The sequence below is a fragment of the Manis pentadactyla genome, chromosome 4 (assembly GCF_030020395.1).
Source record: "Manis pentadactyla isolate mManPen7 chromosome 4, mManPen7.hap1, whole genome shotgun sequence".
NCBI lineage: Eukaryota > Metazoa > Chordata > Mammalia > Pholidota > Manidae > Manis > Manis pentadactyla.
Genome location: NC_080022.1, coordinates 147,324,121 through 147,343,664, shown reverse-complemented (window position 1 = coordinate 147,343,664; position 19,544 = coordinate 147,324,121). Strand labels below are relative to the sequence as shown.

The window sequence follows — 19,544 nt, the reverse complement described above, 5'->3', positions numbered from 1 at the left end:
GGCCAGGCCTGACTCGAAGCTTCGTCCCCAGCAGCAGGGTCCTGACCCACCATCTCCTCTGGCTTCAGGTGTATGTTCAGGACATCCTGAGGCAGCAGCTGGCCAGTGAGGTGCTCCACGTGCTCCACGAGGAGCAAGGCCACCTCTACGTCTGTGGGGACGTGCGTATGGCCCGGGATGTGGCCCAAACCCTGAAGCAGCTGGTGGCTGCCAAGCTGAGCCTGAGTGAGGAGCAGGTCGAGGACTATTTCTTCCAGCTTAAGGTATGGCAGCTGGTGGGCTAGGGGTGCAGGTCAAGAGCACAGGCCAGGGAGCCAGGACTAGGGCAGTCAGGCTCAGAACAGAGGAATCCGAGAGGGGGCTGGAGGTCAGAGCTGGGCGGGCTGTCAGAAGGCCTGACTCTACCACTGGGTCTGGTTGCTCAGTTACACAAAGGCAAATGCGCTGTTTTCCTACAAGACTTCTCAGAGCCTCTAACATGCGACTGTGTAACCTGACCTTCAAGCCTGGAGACAGTACACAGCATTTCCCAAATGTGTTTATCTCAGAGTCCACATTTCCTAGCGTACCTTCTAGGACAAACCTGAGATAGCCTTTACTCTCATAGAGCTTGGGGAGATGTTTTGGGGGGTCCACACCAGAGCAGGTGGTGGTGGGAGTTAAAGAGCCTAAGTGAGGTCCAAGCATAATCTGAGCATGACAGTTGGAAGGCAAACGGTTCACGGGTGTCTGTGTGATGGGGAAGCTGCAGGACCGCGGCCTGCCCTGATGAGTGATGCAGCTAGACAGCAGAGCTGACGCACTGCTCTATTTTCTCTCACAGAGCCAGAAGCGCTATCATGAAGACATCTTTGGTGCTGTATTTCCCTATGAGGTGAAAAGGGGTGGGGCATCCCAGTGAGCCCAGAGCTCCAACAGGAAGCGTGCAGCAAAGCACACAGGAAAAGTTGAAGCTGCTGCCACGGAATTTAATGATGGACTCAACTTTTGATTATCTGAAGCCCCCAGGGCCGGAGGAGATGGAGGGGAACTATATCCCCAAGCCTCTCATCTTATTTCCCTATCTCTTCCTCCCCCCCAACCCTTTACTCAGTCTGCTACCAAGCAGCAGCCCGGACTGAATGGAACTCTTGTTTCCCTTGAGCCCACCCCTCCCCGAATAATGGAGAGTTGGGACCTCCCTGATCCCTTGAAGACTAAACCTGCGATGCCAGGCCTGGCCCCGGGTGAACCTTCTTCTGATCGCACCACTTTGAGCGGCCACCAGGGGGCGCTGTCGCATCACCCTGTATTTAGTGGCCTCCATGTACAGTTATTTATGTCTCTATTTAAAAAAACAAGCCCAAATGCTTCTTAGAGCCAATTGGGCCTTCCTTGTATGACTCCTTGATGGAGATATTTATGTGAAATACATTTTATTTTAACCACATTGTAGGTGTGCGTGTGGCTGTTTTGTAGGGAAAGCAGCGCTGTTTATATATAGAGTTGGGACTGGTGGGTGTCACAGCCTGGACAAAAATTCCCCACAAAGGACAAACCAGCTCATCCTTGCTGCTTCCGAAATGGCTTCCAGGTACGGGGGCAGCACGTGGGGCTTTGGACACATCTGAAATGCATGATGGGAGCCAGGGGACACAGGTTTGCCTGCAGGGTCCGTGCTGTGCCTCCCGTAGGAAGAAGCATCCACACAGGCGTTGGGCAGAGGTGAAGCTGCACGTGTCAGTTCTTTAGCGAAGGCCTGTCCACAGCCTGTTTTAGAGAGTCACTGTATTTTACTTGCTTGTTTCATGAGAGGTTGGCCAATAATGCTTAGGCACCTGGGTGACAAGGATTTGGCAGCGAGTGAAAGATAGACATGGTTCAGGGAAGTGCTTCTTAAGGGAATGAGCCATGTTTCCTTCTCCCATTGAGAACAAGGAACTCATCCAGGGGATAAGTTGGGGGTGTGGCAAAATAGCTCTCAGCTTGCGTTTGGCCTCTCTTGTGCCGGCTCCCTGGCCTGCGTCTCCTCTCCCCCTGTGCTAGGCAGATGGGGTGGTGGGGAGACCAAGGGCCATGCCAACCGGCATCGCCCCAGCAGTGCCTCTTCAGAACATCATAGTCAGGAACAGCGCCCCCTAGGTTAGCACTCTGCCGTGCACGCAGACCACCTGGGCCCTTGTTCCAATGCAGACTCTCACCCAGGAGGTCTGTGGCAAGGCCTGAGAGTCTGCATTTCTGATAAGCTCCCAGGCCCACGGGCTATGCTGTGAGCCCCACCGTGGTTCCTGAGGCACCAGATTCTTGATGGAGTTAGGATGTGGATGCAGAGCCCGGCCCCCCTGACTGGCCCAGAGGCTGGCAGAACCCTGCACATGGAGCCACATTCCGTACCACACCCTAGTCCTGGGGTGCCCACATGAAACACGAGGGCTCTTACGAATCAGCGTCTTACCCTACCGCCGCATCCTCCTGCTGGGACACACCCTCTGGCCTCCTGGCACCTCCTGCCGAGGTCCTCCCAGGCTCTGGCCCAGCCCTTGGCTCATGTCAAGTGTGGGGCTGTTCCCTAGGTTCTTCTTTGCTGCACGCTTCCTGTGTCAGAGATTCCTGCCCAAGAGACTTGAGCCCAGCCTGCTTCACCTCCAAACCTCATGGGGTGTGTGTGGGTCCACCAGGAGCAGGTGCGGATGTCGGGGCTGCCCCTGGCCAAGGGGAGCCCAGGCTCCCTCCTCCCACACCCATCAGCCAGGCCCTCTCCAATTCCAGGGACTTCAAAATGTCTCCAAATACATATAATAAGCATAATCATTCCATGCATGTGTGCCAACAAGCATTTTTCTTTGAAGGACGCTGGGAAAGGGGACAGCCGCCCCAAGAAAGGTCCAGTCGGTGGAGAGCAGCAGGGTGTCATCAGGACAGCGTTCCTGGAGCAGGGAAAGGGTTGGTGCAGGTCTCAGGACAGGTTAAGGGTTGGAGAAAGGGGAGGGACCAAGGAGACGGCCTCCCCAGGGAACAACTGGTGGCTTGGAACCCAGATGGCATTAAATGGCAGGGATGGGAATGTGGTTGAGAAGCACATAGGGTGTAGCCCTGGGCTAAGAGGTTTGGAAGAACCAGGACCCTCCCTTTGTGCCGAGAGGCCTGGCCCCGGCTTCAGTCTGACAGACCACTCCTCTCCCCGGGTGGGAGGATTCGGGCCACTGCAAGCCCAGGTGTTACCCCAAGGAAGGCAGTCCCGACCAGCTGCCTTCGCTCCAGGCTGACTACAGCTAGAATCAGGCCACACAAGGACATATTCTCTCCGGAAGAGCCCCAGATCCTCAGCAGGCTGGGTAAGGCTGGGGCAGGGACAGTGAACCCACCTATGTCTGCACACTGGTCAGCTGGACATCACCTGTCACCTCCAGATTGTTGATGGCAGGCAGGTTCTTGAGGCGGTGGCTGTATTCTAACAGGTGCTGACCATCCACAGCCACCTTGAAGCAGTGGCCTTCACACATGATCCACACCTGGACAGAGAGGCGGAGTCGTTTGCGCCCCACTTGGGAAGCCCTCTAACCAAAATGGCAGGCTCATGCCTCCCTCCTCCTGCCCGCCTTCCTCAAACAGGAACCGAGCAAGCAGACGTACCATCCAGGCACACACGGAAGGAGGCATTCTTCACGAACCATGCCCTGTGCTCCCCTTCCCCTGCACTTCCCATCTTCTGTTCCCTGGCCAGACTGCCCTCCGCCCTCTGCTCCCCAGCCTGGGTGCCTTGCCCCCATGGATAACTGCTGATCACCCTTCGGGAGCCATCCCCCTCCAGCAAGCCTTCCTGGCCTCTCCCCACCTCCTGTCCCTCCTGGTCCAGGCAGGAGCCCCCAAGGCCACATCCCCCATCCCCTTTCCACCTGGAGCCTCTAGGGGTGGGAATGCTGGCTTGTGCCTCCATGTCCCTAGTACCCGGCACACAGGAGTGCACTGCACCCGGGCTCCTGCGGCAGCAGCCAGCCTTGTCTCTTCCACCCCAAATATTCTCCAGGAGGCAGGTGGAGCCCCTCTGTTAAAATACTATCCTCCCCACCACAACAGCTAACACATGCAGCCCCCTTCCTCTGCCTAGGCACCATCCTACACATGTCCAAACACCATTTCATTCGTACATCTCTATGAAATTGATACTATTATTAGTCCCATTTTTTAGATGAGGAAACTGAGGCACAGAGCAATTAAGTCACTTGCTCAAAGTCACACAGCCATCTATAAATCAAAGTATATTGCCCTCTAGCTTAAAACATACCAACATTTTAAAATTTGCATTAAAATCCAAATTCCCCATCTATGGCCCTCAGGGCCCTACATCAGTCATTTTCAACCCTGGCTGAGGAATATTAGGGCAAATTTTAAAATACAGATGTCCAGGCTCACCACCTCATTGGCCTGTGGTGGAGTCAGGCATTACTTTTTATTTTTTAAGCCCTCCAGGTGATTTGAAATGTGCGGTCAGGTTTGAGAACACCTACTCTTGCGTGATCCGGGGCCTCCAGCCACACCAGCCCACACCGTGCTGTCCTCACTGTGTACCCAGAAGCCCCCGGCCTCACAGGCCATGCTCGTGACTCTCCTCTGTTGCAGCAGTTGCTCCTTCCACTGCCCGCCAGAAACGCCCCCTCAGATCTTTACCAGGAAGCCTCCTGTCCCTGAGGTCTCACCTGCTCTGTGGCCTCCCCCCCCACAGCTGTCCCCATTGGAGGCAGCTTGGCCTCTGTCCCGGTGCTCACTCTACCCCGTTATTCCGTTCTGCTTTCTGCATGTCATTATGTGCAATGATCTGCCTACGCATTGCCTCCTTGTCCCTCTCCCAAATCTGTCAGTTCCGCGGAAGCAGGACCCCACCTGTCTGCGACAAGGCTGTACCCCCAGAGCCTGGGGTGCTTCCTGCACAAAGTGACTGTGATACAACAGCTGATAAACAACTGTCAAATGAGTGGGGAGTGAATGAATGACACCTTACTCTTGGGTTCAGTCTGGCCCTTATTGGCTGTGTGACCTCAGGCCAGGAACCTGCACATATGAGATTGTCTCCTCATCTGTAAGCTGCAGGCACCACCACCTACCTTACGTGGGGCAGTGATAGTAAAATGACAATAACAACGATTCGTTGAACACTTTCTCTTCTTTGGGGCCGAGCCCTCCCTGCAGAGGCATTGGCCCCCATCTTGTCCACGGTGCTGCCCCCAGTGCCCCCCACCCCTGGCTCCTGTTGTTCCTCAAGGGCCCCTCTGGGCTCCTGGCTGCAGCACCTCACCGAGAAGCTCTGGCCTCGGGTGAAGGGCATATTTCTGGGAAGGCTTCTCTCCTCGACCCCCCAAGAGCTGTTGATCTGTGTGTTGCGGACCACAACGTTCTCGTTGAAACGGGGGTTCAAGTGGAAGGCAATGTCACTCCCAGAGCGCAGGTTGATGTGGAACCTGGGGGTGGACAGCGCACATGACCCTCCTGTGCCCCCCAACCCTCCCCAGCCTGCCCAGAGCCAGGGGAATGGCCAAAATGACCTTGGGGTGTCTCTTCTCCCTAAGAGCCCTGGCTTACCTCTGAGCATTGGGCAGGACAGTGCCTGACACAATGATACTCTTGGAGGGGTACAGCCCACCTGGGATGCTGGTGAAGAAAGGCATCGGCTGTTGGGAGGAGGGGCAGGTCAGTCAGCAGCACCCGGAGCAGCTCCTGCTGCAGGGAGCTGTGTGCCAGTTTCCATGAATTTGGACAGTCACCTCGTTTGGCAACCATGTCTGTGAGCAATACACTTTCAAGAAAGAGCTCCATGCTATCTTCCCTTGGTTTGGTAAATGCCAAAGAAAAACTTGCCAGTGTTGATCAAATTAAGAGGCTTAGACTGTCATGGGAAGAGCTTTAGCCAGACACAAAAGTCCTTGGGCTGAGAGGGGAGGCCACTCACTGGAAGGGTGAGAGCTCCTATTGACAGGCTGCTAACTTCCTTGGGTGTTGTAGGAACCTGAGTTCCCCAGATGACTGCCTTCCACTTTGCAAGCCTCCCTGCACCTCCCACCCTGCCTGATGCTAGCAGTCCCCTCCACCATTCCCCAAAGAGCCACTTACGTAGGTTGGGTCGGGGTATGCCATAGGTGGGATTGTGGAGTTCTGTTGAAAAGAGACCAGGAGACTCAGTGTGGGGGTGCACACCCACATGCTTCCCACCATGTCATCCTTGGTGGCACTCCCTGCTGTGTGCCCAGACCCCTTCACAGTCACCTGCCTCTCAGCCCCTCGGCGGGCAGCCCCACTGACCCCAAGCCTCCTCAGGTGCACCAGCAGGAGGGAAGAGTCCTCACTGGCTCCCCCAGAGGGTGATGACAGTGGCTTAGATACACCACATAGCCGCCCTCGGTTCCCAGAGATACAACCATTGCCACTGTAAGTTGGAACCAGCATTAACTGAGGTCTCCTGCATGCCAGGCTCTGGCTTTGGTGCCTTATGAAGGAGGGATCCTTGGCTCCTATTTCACCAGTGAGACAACCAGGTTCAGAAAGGTTAAGCAACTTGCCCAAGTTTACCCTGGTAGCAAGGGATAAAGCCCCAAATGGTACCCAGTTCTGGCTGATTGTATCTACCACACCCTGTCCTCCCCAGGCTAGGGCCAAAGATGGGCTGCCCTGCAAAGACTGGTCCTGAAGTCAGCGTGGCAGGAGGCACGTGTCTGCTGTACAACGATGGGCCACAGGTTGGCTGCGCGGAGACACAGCCCTTCTGCCCAGCTCCCACCCTGCCCCCACCCAGCAGACTGTTCTTGCCTGGCTGGTCTCCCATTCTACTGGCTGTGCAAACCACACTCCACACTCGTTAATCAAGTCCCTGCTGCATGCCAGGCACTATGCAAAGTGCTGGGGATACACAAATGAACAAGTCATAGCCCCAGCCCACAAAGGGCTTATGGGTGTGGAAGGAAGGGAGGAGTGACAGGGACAGACATGTAAGCACAGTTATGATGGGATGTGGTGACTGGCACTGCACAGATATGTACAAAGGCCAAGGGGATGTACGGGGGCACCCAGCAACCTTCTGGCAGGGACCATGCCCCCGAGGAGCGACCCTGAAGGAAAGCATTGAGGTCCATTTGGGGTGGGCTGGGGGTGAGGTTGTAAACAGCACTTTTGGCACCAGGACAGAAGGTGCAAAAGTGTGGGGGCCCGAGAGACCCTCAAGTGAGCTATGGAGGCTGCATGAGCCTCCAGGGTGAAGAGTGAGGCTGGGAGGTGGCTGGACAAAATTGGGGAGGATTCTGCATGTGCTGCTGGGAATTTGGGCTTTATCTGGAAGCGCTCAGGGCCCTCAGCATATTTAAGCTGGGAGAGGATGCGACATGCTTATTAGAAGGTCACAGTGGGTGGGTGGGTGTGGTGAGGGCTCAGATGGCCTGGACCAGGGCAGTGGCTTTGGGAAGGAGGGGCCTTAGGGCCCTGGAGAGATAGTGGAGAGGGGAGGGAAGACCCAGGGATGCTGTGGTGCAGGCGGGGAACCTAGGCCCTGGCCAGCTGGCTCACTGGCAACTGCCTCTCAGACCCTCTGTGCTTCCCACTGAGGCCTCCACAGTGAACTCACCTGTAGTAATCGCTGTGGGGGCTGGAACAGGGGAAAGGAGACCTGGGGGAGTTGTATCCCAAAGAAGGGAGGCTGGACGGGGGCTGCACAGGTGTTCTGTTAAAACAAAAGGTGCCACTGGATGAAAACAAAAGAAGCAATAATGGAGCCAAAGAGAGAGGAGAGTGGAGAGACCAGGGCCAGGGCAATAGGCAGAGGGCCAGGCAGGCAGGGGCGGGAGGGTGTTCGGCACCACGGGGAGGGGCAGGCCAAGGATGAGGCTCCAGAGCAACACCAGGCTGGCTCCCCCCACCTGACTCCACCCCTGCAGAGGAGAGAGAGGGAGGGTATTTGGAATGAGGACCAAAGAGAAAGCAGCTCATATTTGTTGAGGGCCCACTGTGCACCCTTCTCATCTCAGGGAGCCATGCAAACACCCAAGTGGTGCCAATCGCACCAGCCTGCAAATGGGCCCTGTGGGGGTGTGGGACCTGCATACCCCCTTCCTCCCAGTTTTCACAACTGGCCAGAAATTCAGATTTCCATGTGATTTCACCTGACCTTTTAAAATAATTATGGTAAAATACACATAAAATGTACCATCTTAACCATTTTTAAGGGCACAGTTCAGTGGCATTAAGAACATTCACATTGTTGTACAGCAAGCGGTTATCATCCATCTCCGGGGTGCAAGATACTTCTGATCTTTTAGTTGGTGGCAACACATTAAAAAATTTAAAAAGACAGACAGGGTCAAAGAGCCTGGATGTGGGCCCGTATAGGTCATTGTGTGACCTCTGACATGTATCGTCTCATTGAATTCACACAATAACCCATGGGCAGCAGTGACCGTGCCTGTTCCATGGATGAGGAAACTGAGGCTGGGGGAGGTGAAGTCACTTGTCTCAGATCTCACAGCTGATGGTAACAACAGAGCTGGGATATCCGAGCTGGATTCCGTTTGGTTCCTAAGCCTGAGTTCCTTCTGGAACCTTCTGGCCTTCTAAGCAGGGTGGAAATAAAAGGGACAGAGAGGAGGGGCTAGGAGTTCAGGAGACTGAGGCAGGCGTTCTGGACAGAGACAGCAACACAAGGACAAGATGGGCCCCCAGAGACACCTGGGTAGGAAACTCCCTGCTACCTCAGGGCCCACCTAAAGGCCGAGGCACCCAGCCCCAGCGACAGGTGCCAGGTGGACAGTCTGACCTGGAAGCTGACATAGGACAGCTGCACAGCACCAGTGATGGAGACGGTGTCCACTTGCTGGAAGGGCACTCGGTGTGAGTACTGCACAAAGAGGCTCCCATTCACCATGACCTGCAAGGGGGAGCACGTGTTCCAGGAGACGGGCCCCAGGCCAGGGAGCACCCCTGTGCCTCAGGGACCCCTGCTTCTAGAAGTGAAGGCCCACCTCTGGTTTTGACATCCAGCTCTGCAGGCCTCAGGCTGTGCCAGTTACAGGACCGTGCCTGTGACCCAAAGAGCAACCAAACCCGGTCTCTACGGGGCTCTAGGTGCCTGGGGGCTTTTTAGTTCTGATGGTTATTTATTTACTGCAGTAGGTTTGTCTTCCTGATCTTAGCTCACACGGAGCGTTATTTAAACATGCACAAAAATTCAAGGTGGGCAGAGGAGAGGGGACCTTGGGTTGCACAGTGAGGAGATGGAATATCCGTGTTCACACAGAGAAGGAGAGATGCAGATTACTCATCCCACCCACTGGCCCAAGCCCAGAGAGGTGACCCTGTTTGCAGACACCATCCGTAATGCCATGCCACTCCACAATGGCACCTGGATAAAGCTCTAACAATGTTACCAACAACCAAATGTTATCAGGGGCCTGGAGAGAAGGAATAGCTGCCACAGAGGAAGGGAATTAACTGGGGCTTTCAAGACCCAAGAGGCTGAAAAGCACCATGGTGCCCATAGTGCCAGGCACTGTACCACGCCCAGAAGATGCTTGGCAGACATTCTACTGAATTCCTGGTTCTTGGGTCCTGAGTAAAACAAGCAGCAGGTGTAGCTGTAGCTGCTGGTAAAGGCCTAGGAGGAGACTGCAGCCACTGGCAATGTCCTTACGAAGAAATGGTCCTGTGATCTGTGCAAGGGTGCTGCTCGGGTGAAGGGCCACACCTCACGGGGCTGGGGGACAGGGCGCAGGACTGGGGAGGAGAGGAGAGCCTCCACTCACCTTGAAACTCCAGGTCTCCACCAAGAAGCAGAGCTCAAACGATCCCCCCATCTGGAAGGGCATCTGCATCTTCCTCTCCTCAGGCCCCCAGCATCCTTTCTGCTTTGTGTTGCAGACCACGTACCCACCGTCTTCAAACCGAGGGTTGAAGTGGAAGGCAATGTTGCTGTCACTGCGGCCAGTCTGCAAGTTCACAATGAACCTAGGCCAAGGGAAGTCAGTTGGTGTTCTGCAGCCTGTTTACTGCCGATGGAGGGCCTCGTGCCTGTGACTCATGTCTGTCTGGGGACTGGTTTACAGCTGGCGCGGCAGGGCTGCCCCCATCCTTACTGTGTTGCCATCCCTCCTGTTCACCTAATTAGCACTTAGTGTGTTTCTGTGCAATTACTGCAGTTTGCCTTTACAGTGTGATTTTCTAAAAATAAGTAGAGAATGGGTAAAGCAAAAGGTGGACACTGGCAACAAGACTAGGTCTTGGAAACTGGTTACAAATCCTTATCAGAGATGGAAGTCAGATGGCAACCACACTTCTCATGGGAGTGCTTAGTAATGTGTGTAACTGTGGAGTCACTAGGTCATCCATTTGACCAATATAATGTGTATCAACTGTATTTCAATTTTAAAAAGGGGAGGAAGAAAGGATGGAAGTCAGGAAATGTGCCTAGAAGACCCTTTCACACTGAGTGGACCCTTGGAGGCCAACCCATCTCTGCTTACTTGGGAAAGAAGAGAGCAGATTTGAAGAACACGTGAAATTGACAGCAAATTGGTATATCGACAAGGATGGTGTCTAGAAGAGGTGGCACAGAATGAATCCCGTCTCTCAGGCACGAGCACGTCAGTCTGTCTGTCCCTACCTTGGGGGCTGGAGTGCGAGGTGTGGAGGGATGGCCCTGACGTTGGCAGGCCTGGGCCCGGATCCCAGCTCGCACTCTCATTTGCGGCGAGCCTGAACCACACCACACTCAGGTCGTTCCACCCAGGAAGGGGGGTGACTCCCTTCCTGAGGGGATGAGTAATGGGCAGCGTTCAGGAAGCCCCCCACCATCAGAATATCCCTTGGGTATCACTATAGCTCTGAGGTGAGGAATTAAAAGATCTTTCCAAAGAGCTTGGCTCACAGAAGGGGTGCTGTAAACGTTTGTTCTGCCTTTTCCCACACAGCTCGGTCCTGTCCTGAAGAATCATGTTCCAGTCTGAGGTTCTCCACTGAGGTGTCGGCCTGCTCGAGCCTTCCCTGACCTCAGCCTGGGCATGGGCACGGGCACGGCTTGCTTCTCCAGGTCACCCTGGGCTCCGTACCTGATGCGCAGAGCCTGGGAGGGCCCTGTGTGTTTTCATGTTTTTCACATCCCCCTGCGTCAGGTACCACCACAACCCAGAGGTGGCCCTTGATAGACATTCTAGCACATTCCTGCAGAGCCCCCTGGGTTTCTCTGTGGAGGAGGGCAATTCTGGATGCTGTCCTCAACACCAGGGGGCTCCATGAACCCCCAGCCAGCAGGCCCCACACGGCACTGCTGAGGCCCGAGCCCAGCCAGCTCTCCCTCTGCGGGTACTAACGGGCAAGGAGGCTCCACGTGACCCTGCAGCTGGGAAACCTAAGTCTACATTCCTCTTACAATGAAGAATGTAGTTTCTGAACTATCTCTGGATGTAGTTTCTCCTTGTGTCCTCCAGCGTCATTCCTGTGGTCCTTTGAAAATTCCTGCCCCAGGGATGGGAGAGTGCACCAGCTCCCGTGGGAAAAAGTCGGAACAGTTTCTATGAGAGGGATGAGAGAAGGCCCTGGTGGTGCTAAGAGGAGGGTTGGCAGACGGAAAGGGAACGAGTAGGGGTTGGAAGCTCAGAGGCCCTGCCCCCGCCGGCCCTGCAGGCTTTAGAGGGACCCGGCTGCCTCACTCCCCTTGGTGTCTCTTGAGGGTGCTCAGGGCTCTCAGAGAGGCCCCAGGGGCACGGGGCCATGCCCACCTGGCAGGGAAGGCAATAGTAAAGGAAGTCATCTGGAATCTGAGGCAGGGCTGGGTCTGGGAGTGGCATGAAGGATCCAGAAGGTCCCCTGGGCTCCTGCACAGTGAGGAGGGCCCCCCGCCTGGGGACACAGACATCTGGGATTGAGACAGAGGTTTCCGAGAGATGGGCACGCATCCAGAGGGGTTTCTGGGGGCACTGGGGACTTCAGCTGGCAGCCTCCACATGTGGAGACCTCACCCAAAGCAGGCGAAAGACCCACACCTCTGAGCCACCGGACCTCAGCAGGTCAGCAGGGGCCTGCTGTGTGAGCATCAGTGGGCCCTCCAACCTCTGGGAGGATGTGCACGCTCCTCCTGGTTCCCAGAAGTCCTCTCTTGGGAAGGAAGAGACAGTGGGAAACAGAGAAAATATTTGTATTTTCAATTGACTTAGTGTTTTTCAGAAAAGACCTTAAAACCAAAAAAGACCAAATTGCATTTGACGGCAAGTTTTAACATTTCCACATCAGCCAAACAAGGGCTCCCAAGTAGGTGAGCACAGTCATGAGAAATAAAGGAAGTGATGTTTTTGCAACTCTGGCTCACAGTGCACCAAGTTTGATCCCAGAATATAATTATCTGCTTCCTTCAGATTGAGCTCCTGTGGCCCGTTGTCTGTGGGGAGTCTACGTGAATGGTGCAGCATGCTACTGGCGGAAGGCATGGCCCAGGCAATGTCAGCAGGGGCAGGGCCCTGCTCATCCAGCATCCCTAGCCAGGCGCAGGCAGCTCGGAGGGTGTCGGGTGGACCAACCTGAGCTGACAGGTGCCCTGGTTTGCTAAGGGGCAAGGCTGGAGAGAACTGTGGAGAGAAACCACAGTTCTAGTTACCTGGTTACAGTGGAGTGAAGGATGGTCCCGTAGACAGTGATCTGATGCCCGTCCTGGAGACCCCCTTTGATTGTCCCGTAGAAGGGGACGGCCTACAAGGAGAAGACAGTGTCAGTCACTGGGCCTGCCTCCTACTGTTCGTTCCCTCAGCCTTTGCTGGTGGCTGCCTGATGTCACAGGCCGTGCTGGGGGCCGGGGCAGCTGTGGACGGGACAGAGCAGGTCTCAGCCTCACGGATCCTCCAGTTGGGGTAGGTAGTTCCACAGACATTCCATGACTGTGATAGGGAGGCCGCCAGGCTCCGAGAGGATGCGATGGGGAGCTGGCCTTCCTTGAGTCTGAGAGAAAGTGACAGCTTCCAGGAGGAGGAAGTAGCACATGCACTGAGATGGGGAGGAACCGGGGTGGTGATGGGGGCTGCCGGGCCCCAGGCCACACTCCTAGCAAAGGCCCCAGGGCCCTGGCTAGGATCAGGATGTCCAAGGGACCAAAGAGGCCCACGAACCTATTCTAGAGGAAAAACCTTCCACTTACCTGAGGGGCCCAGAAGACACCCTCCCACTCTCCTGCCCACCCCACCCACGGGACTGTGATGACCATGACCTTTGCCCTCCTGGTCACCCTGGTAGCACCTCTTTCTGCAGCCCCCTCTTCTCCTCCTGCTCCTGGGTCCCCTGTTCCTTCCCCAGGCCCTCAGCAGCCTTCCGAGCCCTAATGGGAGATCTCCACTCCTCCTCAGTCCCATCAGCACCCACTTTGCCAAATCCTCTTTCCTGGGCCAGGTGAGCGGAGCAGTGTTTTGGTGAGGCATGCATCATTTCGGGGCCAGGCATGCTCCGGGTTTGAGCCCTCACTCAATGCTCATTACCTGAGTGGCCTTGGGAAGCTTATTAAACCTCTTCACCTCAGTTTCCTCATTTATATATTAGGGCTAAATGCCACCTTCTGTGTAAGATAGCTGACTTAGAAAAAGTCTGCAGAAGAGGCTGGCATATAGTCAGTATCTCTCTGCCACCCCAATGCTTCCATCTTGGTCTCTCTGAGCAAAATTCCCAAGTTGGTTACTTCTCAACTTTCAAAGCTTACCTCCGACATGCCTTTTATCTAATGTGGTTCTGAAACAGGCATTACACTGTTTCATCTCCTAGTCCAATCTCTCATTTTTCAAGTTGTTAACATCTTCTCTAACTTCTCCTTTAAGTCAGTTCCCTACAAAAATTTAAATGTTTACAGGAGCCAGGCAGGTCATGTGTTTGAGATGGCCAGGTAGGGGACAATAGGGAGTGGTGGGGACTATAGGACAAAGTGGACATCCTTTCCCTCATCTAAAGGGACAGTGTCCACTCAACTCTGATCAGTGATTACCATCCAGACTCAGTGTTGACAAGGCTTCTAATTTTTTGGAGAAGACAGAAATATGGATTTCTTTTTCTGTAAAACTTTCTAATTTTGGGGTGGGGGGGAAATTCTTTAAAAAGGATTGTGTAGAGGGGTTCCTAAATTATAGAGATCTGTAATGAAATATTTGCAGTGAAATGATATATCTGGATTTGCTTCAAAACAATCCAAGGGTGGAAAGGGAAGGAGGGTCAGGTAGAGATGAAGCAAGATAGGTCATGAGTTGGCAGCTGTTGAAATCAGGTAATGGGTATGTGTGGTTTTTGATAATATTCTCTTGCATTTTTTGAATTTTCTACAGCAACAAGTTAAAACGAGCACCATGCAGGCCAAAAAAACAAAAAACACCCACCAGCCAAATTCAGTCCACTGCTCCCTGGCCTGAGTCCCCGAGATGGATGACCTCTCAGAAGCCAGGGAAATCCAACCCAGCTTACACCCAGCTCCGTGAAGGAACCAGTGATGCCAGGATCTTATCTAGACAGACTCCCATCCTGGTGCCCAACAGTACCATTTGGAGAGGCGCCTATTTGTGCTCCTCGGGTCAGATCTGAGCTCTGCCGTTAAATCCTTTGGTGACCTGGAGCAGTCACACCTTCTCTGCGTTTCTTAGTTCTCTTGGTTCTCTCTGTCCATGCCTGTGGTTTGGAGTCAGCCTAACACAGTTACGGACCAGCATGGCACACTACCCTGAAAAATACTCGTGAGAGCCTTTCACAGGGCCATGAGAGAGAATGCCTCAAAGCAAACACTCCTGGCAAGCCTGTGGCCTTCCATCAGGCATTGAACACTGGGGTGTAGGGACTGAAAGTGGTGTGTGTGTGTGTGTGTGTGTGTGTGTGTGTGTGTGTGTGTGTGTGTGTTGAAGGGGGTCATAGTGCCCAGATGAAAGCAGGGATGGAGGAAGAAATGTGTAGATCCCTGGGGCAGGGCGGTTCAAGTTACTCTTAAACAATGATTTCCCCCCAAAAAGTGTCGTGAGCTTTCAACCTGCCTCAAATGGTATCCTGAGACTCTGAAAGACAAGGTTATTTTAAATTGAGTACAAACCTACAGGCAAGGTTATTTATTCATTGTACCATTATGATAACAAAGGATTGGAAAGAGTCTAAAAGTCTACCGAGAGGGAAATGGTGAAACAAGTTGCGGTATTCTTAATGGAGACAAGCGGAGGAGGGAGAAGGGGGCTCTGAGAACTGATACAGGATAACGGCACCTGTACAACACTGTGTTGGGGAGGCGGTGTCCATTTACTTCTTACGCATGAATGTCTCCGGAGGGATTCAAAGAAACTGACTGACAACAAGGAGGGTATGGTAGGCTGGATAATTACTCCCACCCCCACCTGCCCAAAACACCCCCATTCTAATCTCCGGAATCTGCAAATACATCACCTTATATGGCAAAAAGGACTTTGCAGATGTGAGACTGGGGGGTTATCCTGGATTATATGGGTGGGCCACAGGGTCCTCAGAAAGTGAGGCAGGAAAGCGGGGATAACAATAGATGAGCCAACAGAAGCCAGAAGCTGCTGGCCTTACAGCTGGAGGAAGGGGCCCGAGGCCAAGGCAAGCAGGCAGCATCTGGAAGCTGGAAAAGTCAGGGAAGCAGGGTCTTCCCTGAAGCTTCCAGAAGGAAACAGCTTTGCTGACACTTTGGGTTTAGATTTCTGACCTTCAGAATTATAAAAGAGCAAAATTGTGTGGTTCTAAGCCTGCCTTGGCCGAGGCCGCTGCTGCATTTGCATCAGCGAGTGCGCGTGCCTGCTTTGGCTCTGTGTGCTGCGGGAGGCAGACCCTTGCTCTGCCCCAGCCCCGCGTGTTGGCAACTCTGATACTCAGCAAGTCACTTGGCCTGTGTCCCAGTTCCCTCTTTGAAGCAGTGGGACAGCAGTGCCAGCCTGGCAGTGTTTCTGAGAGCATGAGAGGAGAGGCCCTGGGGAAAGCCCTTGGTTCCATGGCAGTTGCTGGCATTAGCATGAACGAATCCCTCTGCTGGGTCAGAACTTGCTCCCAGCTCCTGGCTGTGCCTGGAGGCTGAGGCTCTGTCCTCCTCTTCCTCTCCATAAGTGCAGAGAGCAGAGCCTGGCCCTACAGGTCAGAGGATGAGCCACCTCCTCCTGGAGGCCTGGCATCACCAAGGGCACCCAGCCCCAGCTGGCAGAGGGGGCTCGCCTCTGAGGGGTGAGCACAGGAGGCAGCAAGAGGCCTTGAGCCAAAGGGCCCTGTTGCCCCAGAGCTCAGGAGGCACTTGGGGTGATGAGCCTTCTCTGTCTGTGATATTTCATTATCCCCAAGATAGCCCTGACCATTATTAGTGCCACTCTTACAGGAAACTGAGGCACAGGGAAGGTTGGTGACTTGCTCACAGACACACAGCTAGCTGATCCGTGTTTGACCCCAGCGCCCACGCAGGCCGCCTTCCACAGGCAAGCACAGAGCATAGGCTCCTCCGGTTCGCCCAGGGCTTCCTGATTCCACCCCGCCCTCGGGGAGGCCGGGCGGACGGGCCGGCAGAGCTGGCCGCCCCGCCTCCCCTCTGAAAGTTGGAGGAAGCCGCCCGCCGACTGCAGGAGGTCACTGGGTCACTGGAAGGGTGCCCGGGTGGGGTGCACAGAGCTTCCAGCACCTTTCTTGTCTGGACTCCAAGGCCTTGTCTTAACTCGCTGCTGCCCACAGGAGGATTTTTTCCTTCTGATCTGAAAAGCTGGCTTTTGAATCCAAGGATTGGAAAGTAAAAACTAGTCACCGGAATAATAAAATGAATGTCAGGGCCTGGAAGGATCTCTGGGATCCTGCACCGGATGGAGAATGAGCCTCGGTAACACATCCTGACCCTGAAGGCCCCGCAGAGGCCCCGACCAGGCTGGCCCGGCGTCCTCCAGCCCCACTTTGGGAGCCTCCACACGGCGGGGCAAGCGGCACCATGGCTGCCATGAGGAATGGGCCAGGCCAGGGGCCCTGCTGAGGCGGCTCCCACACGAAGCCCTAGTAGCTTCTCTCCCAGCACCCTACTGCTGCCCACCCACCCCACCCCGTGTGCCCACCCAGGAAGGACTCGGCCAGCCTGCCTGTCCTGACCCCTCACAAAGCGTCCTGCCAAGGCCAGAGAGGCTCCTGCAGGGCTGTGCTGGGACACAGTGGCCACAGAAGCCTCCGGCCAGGGGCAGCCATGGCCCTGCCTCCCTTCATTACTATTCTCTCCTGGCACCACCTGGGGACATTTGGCAAGTGGTCTCCCTGAGCTCCAGGTTTCCCATGTATGATGTGATAATAAGGCTCACGGGTTGAAAGGCCACCTACAGACAGGGTCTACACACATGTGGCAAAAGGTACAAATGGCAGCCCTTTACATCCCACACTGCAGGGCAGCTCCACTCCACCCTCACCCCCAAGAGCATCCCTCTGAGGACACCCTCGACCTGCCCCACCTTGTTAACTCACCCCCGAGGGAGTAGACACCTCCTCAGGAAGCCCACCTGGCTGCCCCCAGACTCCTAACAATATAAGCCCCTTCCAAAGCACCCACAGAGGGCGGCAGGCTCCGTTCTACCACTCCGAGCATGCGACCTCACTCCATCCCAGTCCAGCTCTGGGAGCTGGCCTCGAGGACTATCCCCACTTTACAGATGTGGAAACTGGGGCCCAGAGAAGTGGAAGTAACTTGCCTGTGCAAGAGAGTAAATGGCTGCCCCAGGGAGGCCACCTCCAGAGTCAGCGCCCAGGCATCTGCCTCCAGGACCACTCACACACACAGGCAAACCACCCCTCTTCCAGGTGTCACTTCTGCTGCCTTGCAGGACACGGCAGGCACCTGGCAGGGCTCAGTAAATGCTTGGGAGATGCATTCCTGCCCTTGTGTCCTCGTGGGGGTGCCGCCTCCACCCTCGCCCCCTTGAGTTGTTTCCTGAGACCCAGAGCTGCCTCCCTGGCTGAGGCAGCTGGCGTGCCGCCCGTGCCCATCACCCTGGAACTCACTGGTCTCACGTAGCAAGGCTGGGTGCTGCTGAAAGCCATGTCTGCACTGCCTCTGTGGCCACCGGTACTTTCCACACCAACCAGGCGGTCCTCTGCACTGGGAAGCATTTACTGAGAAATAGAAACCAAAGCAAGTTGGCAGCTGTTCAATGGGGAGGAGCCACAAGGAAGAGGATGTAGGTCTGGAAATAGAAAGGTAGGGTGCTGGGGGTGGGTGCCAAGGGACAGGGGAGTGGGTGCCTCCCTCCACCCCTTGACCATCCCTCCTCTCTCCTCCCGGGCTCATCCTGCAGACAGAACCACATTTGGGTCATATGGGTCCAAAGAGCCTGACCACCCTGACAGGAGAGTGAGTTTCTAGATAACACTGTCCCTAAGTGTGGCTCTGTCTCCTGAGCCTGCTCAGTCAGTGTCCATAAACAGCGGGGCTGCTTGACAGGGCCGGAGGCTGTGCACGGCCTGTGCACAAGATGGTGGTGGGAAGGCCTGCTTATACCCATTTTACACGCAGAGAGAGTGAGGATCAGCGTCTAAGCCTGAGATCCCAGGTCACACAGCTCACCAGAGGCAGCTTGAACTATGTGAGGATACTTAGGGTCTCAAAAAAGTATTCCTCCCTTTCAAAATTCTATCCCTCACAGGAAAATGTAGCCACGTGGAAGGAACGTTCTGTGAATAGAAAACATAAATGTCATAATGGAGAGTATTTTCCCAGGGTTTGGCGGTGTCCTGGGAGCGCTGGGTCCCCCACTCTTTGAATTTATCTTTCTTCTCTTCCCCTTTCTCCCTTTTTTCTGGGCTTTAGAATGAGGAGTGAAGTCTTGAACATAATAGAGTATTTCCAGTGACATGGGGTTGGGGGAAGATGTTAAATAAACTTCCTTTAATTGGTTTCAGCACCTAAGAAAAATGACAGAAACAGGGACTAGCAGGATAGGCTTGGGAGGATGAGGAGGGAGGGAAGGAGGGAACAATAACATTAACTTTCCCTAAAGTGCAGCCGGTCCCTGCGATGGGCTAGAGAGAAGCCTGGAGGAGCAGGTGAGGGTCTCACAGGCACCAGTGGGTAGAGTCGCTCGGGACCCATACAGATGTCTGCGCCTTTCTTAGTTCTTACACTTCGCCTAAATGAATTTGCAAAGACTGACTTCTTTGAGATGCTCCGTGGACTGAGGCTACGTGTCCCCTTTGCCCACCTTTAGCCCCTACTCTATTCCCGATCAACCAGAATTTGACTGGATTTAAGGTACAGTTAGAGAAGAAAGGAAGGGAAGTTCTTTGCAATCCTCTCCAACAACGGGGACAGTTTCATCATTGGCTGGGTCATTGAACAACTGGAGCTCCCACTGCAGGTTGCAGTGTAAAGTGATGTGATTTTGAAAACTTCTTGGTGGATTGTAACACAGTGAAATACCTCTCCCCTGCCCTTGCTGTTCTACTCCTAGATATTTACCCAAGAGAGGTGAAAACATATGCACAATTCATTACAGCTTAACTCATCATAGTCCTAAACTGGAAGCAACACAAATGCTCACCAATAGGAAAAAGGAAAAAGAAACTGTGGAATTCAT

The 19,544-nt window shown here is 54.4% G+C and overlaps 2 protein-coding genes across 3 annotated transcripts in view; one reads left to right on the top strand and one right to left on the bottom strand.

Annotated features, from left to right (window-relative positions):
• Positions 1-2,627, top strand: part of NOS2 (nitric oxide synthase 2) — a 37,268-nt gene extending 34,641 nt beyond the window's left edge. For both annotated transcript variants that reach the window (XM_057501135.1, XM_036899528.2), the window contains 2 exons: positions 69-263; positions 824-2,627. In XM_057501135.1, coding sequence (XP_057357118.1) covers positions 69-263; positions 824-901 — 273 coding nt within the window. In that variant the 3' untranslated portion in view covers positions 902-2,627. The remainder of the gene's footprint in view (positions 1-68; positions 264-823) is intronic.
• A 130-nt stretch (positions 2,628-2,757) lies between these two features.
• LGALS9 (galectin 9) lies at positions 2,758-18,084 on the bottom strand. Its single transcript, XM_057501153.1, has 10 exons — positions 17,974-18,084; positions 12,599-12,690; positions 9,756-9,957; positions 8,771-8,881; positions 7,586-7,681; positions 6,085-6,126; positions 5,557-5,645; positions 5,273-5,435; positions 3,345-3,491; positions 2,758-2,906 (listed from the first exon to the last, which is right to left on the bottom strand). The coding sequence occupies exons 1-9, from the start codon at positions 18,079-18,081 to the stop codon at positions 3,345-3,347; spliced, it is 1,050 nt and encodes a 349-aa protein (XP_057357136.1). The 5' UTR covers positions 18,082-18,084; the 3' UTR covers positions 2,758-2,906.
• Positions 18,085-19,544: the final 1,460 nt, after the last annotated feature.

What these genes read in the sequence shown, in the direction of transcription:
- LGALS9 (XM_057501153.1), bottom strand. Translation starts at nt 18,081, where the DNA reads ATGCTTCCCAGTGCAGAGGACCGCCTGGTTGGTGTGGAAAGTACCGGT. An exon ending in AGCCTTGCTACGTGAGACCA is followed by an intron (nt 12,691 to 17,973) that starts GTGAGTTCCAGG and finishes TTCTCCTTGTAG; the next exon opens with GCCGTCCCCTTCTACGGGAC. An exon ending in GTCCTGCCCAATGCTCAGAG is followed by an intron (nt 5,436 to 5,556) that starts GTAAGCCAGGGC and finishes GTCCACCCCCAG; the next exon opens with GTTCCACATCAACCTGCGCT.